The 7,178-nt window shown below is 38.4% G+C and overlaps 1 protein-coding gene across 1 annotated transcript; it reads left to right on the top strand.

Moving 5' to 3' along the window:
• Positions 1–3,004: 3,004 nt before the first annotated feature.
• Positions 3,005–6,577, top strand: LOC104595721 (proline-rich receptor-like protein kinase PERK15). Its single transcript, XM_010256579.3, has 9 exons — positions 3,005–3,202; positions 3,375–4,068; positions 4,372–4,899; positions 4,990–5,076; positions 5,158–5,228; positions 5,322–5,398; positions 5,508–5,655; positions 5,752–5,913; positions 6,053–6,577. The coding sequence occupies exons 2-9, from the start codon at positions 3,468–3,470 to the stop codon at positions 6,299–6,301; spliced, it is 1,923 nt and encodes a 640-aa protein (XP_010254881.1). The 5' UTR covers positions 3,005–3,202; positions 3,375–3,467; the 3' UTR covers positions 6,302–6,577.
• Positions 6,578–7,178: the final 601 nt, after the last annotated feature.

The raw sequence follows: 7,178 nt of genomic DNA, 5'->3' as shown, positions 1-7,178 counted from the left end.
TAGGCAGACTGCAGGCATATGTCTAAAGAATAAAACTTCAATTTGAAAATGAATAGACTTTTGTTTAAGAGTTGGAACAGTCATCTTCTTAAATGCTATTTTTTTGAGAAAGTAAAACACACACACACGTGCACGCACACATATAGGTTGGGAAAAATAGGCATTAGAATATCAAAGGAAAACACATTAAACTCCATTACTTTGCCCTTTCTCCAGCCCAAACTTTTATTGTGAACATGAAATTTGAATTGTTGTTTTGTCTAAAGCGGAGTGAGGGAATAAGTTTTATGTAGGTGATTTCATATAATTAGGACAGAGCTTTATTAAGGAAATTTTTTTTTCAAATAAAAAAACAAAAACACAAGGCAAAAAATTATAGAAAAGAAGAATAATTCAATCCTTGGTTGTCATCTATTATTGATAATCATATGAACTCTTTAATAAGAGCTGATCAACAATTTCGGCCATTAAGGAGTTGGCAAGTTCCTTTAAAAACTTATTCGGTAAAAGGACTAAGGTTGTGTTTGGTGCCATTACTGTTTCCACTTTGAATGTTTTGGGTTGCTTAATACAAATTGGCATACGACTATTATGGTGTTGTTTATAGTTTAAGTAAACAATACCTAAAATGCATGAATGAGAGGCTATTTGTAGAACATTTTAGGTAGAAACAGCAAATTGGCGTGTAGGCCATGCCCAAAATTTTGGCACAGGCCCACCCCGTAGCCCAAAAATTCAGGCCCAATTCATGCAAAAACTCAGGTTCGGTTAGACAATTAGGCTCAGGTTAAGCCCGGGTCCCATGGCCTACTTAAAATCTAAAACTGAAATAATGAGAAATGAAAGTGACTCTTATACTCTCATATTTTTTCCAATATGACAAGACAAGCATTACCCTTACAAACTAAAGTGGTTATTCAAACCATCTATTCTCTTTTAAGTTTAGGGTTAGAAGCTTGGAACATGTTACTATAATTGTGGAGGAGGAAATTAGGAAGGCCAACCAAGTAAAATTTCCTTCCATTCTAACTCTGTTCATTCTAACATTCTCGAAGGATAAAACACACTCGAAGATATCTCTCTTTTGGTGTTTTACAAATTACAATCCTTATTTTTTTAATGTAAAATCATTCTAATTGTTGCTATGTTAGGATAATTGTTTACTTTTATTATTTATTTATTTTTAGTTTTTAGATCCCTATATGATTGAAAAATATAAGAAAAAAAAATATAGGAGAAGAGATAATTCATATTTGATTATCTTGGATTTGCATTTTTTTAGTCCCAACCTCTTTTTTTTTTTTCGTTTTGTAAGCCCTTGGGTTTTTACATTTGGAATTTAGCGTTTCAAGGCATATAGGCACTAGTATTGACACTGTCCAAGATATTTTATGAAGTCATTTACAAATTATAATAAGTTATTTTTTCTTTTATTAGGTAAAAATGAAAGATATTTGTCACAAATTCCCATTGAAAATATCATTTGTATTTGGCAAATGAATTTTATGTGCATATTTAGTTTTTTTGATTCTATTATTGTCATATAATTGCATCTATTTTCATAAATGAAATAATTTATTTTTAGAAATTATAATTCATAATTTTTTATCACCTTTATTTCTTTCTCTTGATCGGAACTTGTTGTGAATAATATTATTCTTATAAGTTCTTATTTGTTACAATTTTTTTCATACAGTTATACCTATATTTTGTTGTATTTATTTAATAATTTATATATTATTATTTTTATCTTTGCATTGGTGAGATATTTAAAATTATTTTTGTTTTTTGTAGTTTCTTTTTTAATGGTTGTTTTTTTAGAAAATCAATGTTGTTAAGGAGTTTGTTAATTTTATGATAATTTATTTTTCGGAGGGCCGGGTGAAAACAAAAATCACGATCAAATAAACAAAAATAATATAATTTTGCTTTAAAAATATAAACAGAAAAAAATCATATATACGGTGAACAACCCTTAATTATTGGATGATCTTTGACATGGATTATGAGTTAGGACGAACGACTTGATAATTAAGATGTAATGACATGCAAAAATGATAAAAGAAAGAGTTAAACTAGGGCACATTCACTAGTATTGTATGTACGTTAAATTCAGATTTCAACCAATCACCTTAAATATATCTTAATTTTCGTTGGTTTACGTTTCACAAAATATATTATAACATTTAACAAAGTATACTTCAACGTTTAATAAAACGTGAACCAAAGTTGGTTAACATCTTCTGCTACAAGTGCAATAGGTGAGTCATAGATTTTGCCCAGAATAAATTATATAAGGAATTGGATCATATATGTTAAATGGACTGGGTAACGACTAGGGGAACAGAGTGGATGAAAGAAAGGAACATTTGAGTTATCAGATGAGAATATAAACGGGGAAGAAAGAGACGGATTTGTGCACAAAAGGCCATAGGCTGCGTTTGGTTGTAGTGCAATTTTATTTGCACTTGTACATGTACAAATGCATGGGAGTGTAAATGTAAAAAATGCAAATTCTGATTTAAGTTTGTTTTGGATTTTACTTTATTCAAGTCTTTTTTTTTATTCATTTGCACTGATGCATTATCATAATTTTGCATCAGTGCAAATAATACAGCCTTACGTCTGGTTTTGGTCTCACATAGAGGTATGCAAGATATGCATTTTTACTGGGTTTGATGCAATTTAATCTGTAAACAAAAGGGGTGAGCTTGTTCCCATTTCCTGGACCGAGCCCACACAGTCACGAATCATAGTAGGAAATTGTTCTGAAAACTTGGCTCTTCAACGAAGAACGCTCGTACGTACGGAAATTAATAACCGCAAGTGCAATATGGGGCCAACTTTCTTACAAGTGTTCCTAGGTGCAACCTGCAAAAGCATTTCCATTGATTAGGCCACCCAGAATTAATCTGGTCCAAATGTGACTATTGACGCATAATCACAGGCCAAGAATAGGTAAACCCGATAACAAACTCAACCCAAACGAAAGGTGGCAGAGACAACGGAGAGGAGATTGATTATGAATAGTCAGTTTTTTTTCCTTTTCGTTCTTGGGGTGTGAGACAGTGAGAGAGGCGGCTTTTGTGGGCCTTTGAAGTATGACTGAGCAAAGCCCAATTAAAAGGATGCGGAAATGCTCGCTCCTCCGGTGGTGGTGACTGGGGGGAAGGACGAATCTCTTCCAAGGCTGTTAACTCAGGTGCTATCTCTATCTCTATCTCTATCTCTATCTAATTAACTATGTCTACGATTTATCTATCTCTATCTTCTCTATACGAGATAGAACGTGAGATACAGTACTTGTTGAGGTTTCTTTATTATTATTTCCCCATGAAAGGTAATAACAGCTCTGTATATTTGGGAACTTTCAGGGTTTCTCGCTTGAATAGACGAGCAGTTACAGGTTGGGTGGAGTTTTTTTCCGGCAGCTTCGACATTAGTCTAGCCGGAAATTCGTTAGCACAATGGCTTCGTCCCCTGTGACTGCTCCGTCGCCAGAAACTTCAGATTCACCGACCCCCCCATCATCATCATCATCACCACCAGCACCTCCAACATCATCGTCACCACCTCCAGAGTCACCACCATCACCATCAGAAGAAGAATCAGAACCAGAGACCTCACCGCCACCACCTCCACCAACCTCATCATCCCCCAAAAAACCACCATCTAAAAAGAAACCGCCCCAACCTCCATCCGACGACAACGACGATTCATCCCCATCTCCTCCTACAAACAAGAAGTCTAGTCGTTCGCCTCCATCATCCGGCAATGTTCCTTTTCTGTCACCTCCAAGTCCCCCCAAGTCATCATCATCTTCTTCTTCTGGGGCACTGTCACCGCCAACTAAGACCCCATCGTCACGTACTAACAAATCCTCGAATTCTAGTTCCTCAATGTCCTCTAGTGATGACAAGATACCCTTGATAATAGGAATTACAGTTGGGGTGTCAGTAGTACTGGTACTTATGATCGTCATGTGCGTGTACTGCTTCTGCAAGAGGAAGAGAAGGTCACATGATCAGATGCATTACTACATGGATCCTGCTCGTGGACCAGTCAAAGGTACTCAGTCTTAATCCCACTTCGGTTAGTACTTGGTACTGCTCATCGGCTGCTGCTCATGTTTCAATGTAAACTTGAGATTTCCAAGCTGAAATGCATGACCTGCATTTTCTACCCTTTTACGAGCAATATAATTTACATCAGAACAAATTAGAAGGTGTGAACCATAATATTTTCACTATGAAAATGATGGAAATTAAATAATAGCTGAAATATTTATGTTGCACCACCAATTCTTAGCTAGGATATCATCTGGACAAAGTTTTAACTGTTGTTCTTCCTGTTGATTTATGATCGTTGTAGTTGGTGAATATTACAACAGTCCAATGCCGCCAAATTACTACAACAGTCCCCAATCAATGGAGCACGGTATGAAGGTTCCATCACCACCAGTCGGAGGGTGGCATGCACCACCTCCACCTCCACCCATGATGAGCAGCAGCGGTGAGATGAGCTCAAATTACTCGGGTCCACATCATCCCCCTTTGCCACCTCCATCCCCCAACATTGCTCTTGGATTCAACAAGAGTACATTCACTTATGATGAGCTAGCGGCTGCAACTGGTGGGTTCTCTCAGGCCAACCTATTGGGTCAAGGTGGGTTCGGATTTGTACACAAGGGAGTGTTGGCAAATGGAAAGCAGGTAGCAGTGAAGAGTCTGAAGTCAGGTAGCGGGCAAGGAGAGAGGGAGTTCCAGGCAGAAGTTGAAATTATCAGTCGTGTCCATCACCGTCACCTGGTTTCCCTTGTTGGCTACTGCATAGCTGGTGGGCAGCGGATGTTGGTCTATGAATATGTTCCAAACAAGACGCTGGAGTACCACCTTTATAGTATGCTCTCTACACTCCCAAACAAGCCTTCGTATTCTTTTGCACCATTTCTTCTCAGATGTTCATAATAACTTCTCCTCACTGTCACAGGCAAGAACCTTCCAACCATGGATTGGCCAACAAGAGTAAAAATTGCACTAGGATCGGCTAAGGGACTTGCCTACCTTCACGAAGACTGTATGTGATCGATCATATGGAATTTTCTTTTCTGTTTTTCTCTCTCCTGGCTTCATTTAGCTTGAATCCTATTACTTGCAGGTCACCCTAGAATCATCCATCGTGACATTAAAGCTGCAAATATTCTGCTCGACCATAATTTTGAGGCCATGGTTTGTGTTCATCATTCATGCATTCTGTCTTCTTAGTCACTGCATATGTGGTTCCTGGAATCTACAGAACTGATAATATGCGTTGGAGTGCAGGTGGCAGATTTTGGACTGGCAAAGCTGTCTTCAGACAATTATACCCATGTCTCCACGCGTGTCATGGGAACATTTGGGTGAGATCATCTAAACAATATTCGGGCTGCATAGCTGGATTGCATGATGAAACTCTGATGGAAATCCATTAATTATATCTGAGATTAATCTTTGCTGATCAAAATACAGGTATTTGGCTCCTGAGTATGCATCGAGTGGCAAGCTAACTGAGAAATCTGATGTTTTCTCATTTGGTGTAATGCTATTAGAACTGATCACGGGACGACGTCCGGTGGATACCACCAATACATACATGGAAGATAGCTTAGTGGATTGGGTTTGTATCAACTTCATATTGTTCTTCTCTTTTCTTGTTGGCTTTACACATCGATTTTCCAGCAGTAATGTTTTGATTTGTTGACGTGATAAACAGGCAAGACCTATCTTAACACGTGCTATGACTGATGGCAACTATAGTCAGCTGGTGGATCCACGCTTGGAGAACAGGTATGAACCCAGTGAGATGGCAAACATGGTAACATGTGCTGCTGCAAGCATTCGTCATTCTGCAAGGAGGCGCCCAAAAATGAGTCAGGTATGAAACTTTAGTAAAGCATGGCCAAATTTCAAATTATCGGGTCACGACCAGAATTGATGCATTCTACCAAGCAGATTGTGTGTGCGTGCTTTAGAAAATGAACAAACGAATAACATTGACGCATTCTATCGAGCAGATTGTGCGTGCTTTGGAAGGCGACGTCTCGCTGGATGACTTGAACGAAGGGGTGAAGCCCGGGCAAAGTACGGTGTTTGGCGTGATTGGTAGCTCAGAATATGATGCGAACGCATATAACGCAGACATGATAAAGTTTAGAAAGATGGCATTGGAAAGCCAGGAAATGTCTAGCAGTGAGTATGGGGATGGCTCCTCAAGCGGTGACTCTGCAGACATGAACCAATCCGGGAACCAAAGAAGGGATTGAGTTGATCAAACATTCGGATTCACTCCCTTTTTCACGTAATGTACACAAAACATGATCACCAAGCTACCATCTTTATGTTTGTTTCTTTTTTAGGATTTGCCGCTCGGAGTTCACCAGTTACGGCTCATTTACATGCCTGTGTACTGCAACTATATATATGCAACTGTGCATGGAGGCAAACAGATAGCTTCTATTGATCTTTTCAGTTGTTTCTTGTTTGGGTTACTTCAGTTTTGAAGTTAGTAACAAAGTTGGGGATCACAACATTTTTTTGCACTCTGCCTTTTTCGTTGAGTTTTGGATCTTCACTAGTTTTTTCTCAGGCCTTCAGTTTGGGAAGAGTGCAAATACAAATATGTTCGATGCAATTTGCGGTGAACATGTTCATATTTGCACTCTGAAGTCTGAACATATTTGTATTTGTGTTTATACTCTTACTCTTCCCAAACTGAGCCTTTATACAAAATCAACATGGCTTCTACTCTTAAGCTCGTTATGTGGAGAATCCGAGGTATGAGCTTCAATTACAAGCTGTCGTCTTAACTTGATTGATGTAGTGGCTGTTTGGCATCGTTGCCGTTTCGTGGAGCGATGGCACCATATCAGCCTCACATCGGATAAAATGGTGCTTCAGGAAACAAGTATTTGTTTGGAATCGTTTTTTTATAAAAAATGGTGTTTTAAACTACACTCCGAAAATCGAGAAGCCATTGTTTGGAGCAATACCAAATTTGGCATTTCCTGTAGCTGTAGCTCATTACTGTCAACAGGGTAGTGATGTGGCAGTGATATAGCAGTGATGTGGTAGTGATATAGCACTGATGTGGCACAGGATAATGGGTACCAGTGCTGAAAACGTTTCCTGGAGCATTGGTAC

This window comes from Nelumbo nucifera, chromosome 5, assembly GCF_055504915.1.
Source record: "Nelumbo nucifera cultivar China Antique chromosome 5, China Antique-T2T, whole genome shotgun sequence".
NCBI lineage: Eukaryota > Viridiplantae > Streptophyta > Magnoliopsida > Proteales > Nelumbonaceae > Nelumbo > Nelumbo nucifera.
Note: the sequence above shows the minus strand (reverse complement) of the source record. Positions and strands in the feature narration are given on the sequence as shown.

Bases quoted from the DNA above. Each gene is read 5' to 3' on its own strand.
- LOC104595721 (XM_010256579.3), top strand. From the start codon at position 3,468: ATGGCTTCGTCCCCTGTGACTGCTCCGTCGCCAGAAACTTCAGATTCA. The intron at 4,069-4,371 runs GTACTCAGTCTT...TGATCGTTGTAG, and splicing joins TGCTCGTGGACCAGTCAAAG to TTGGTGAATATTACAACAGT. The intron at 5,399-5,507 runs GTGAGATCATCT...ATCAAAATACAG, and splicing joins CGTGTCATGGGAACATTTGG to GTATTTGGCTCCTGAGTATG.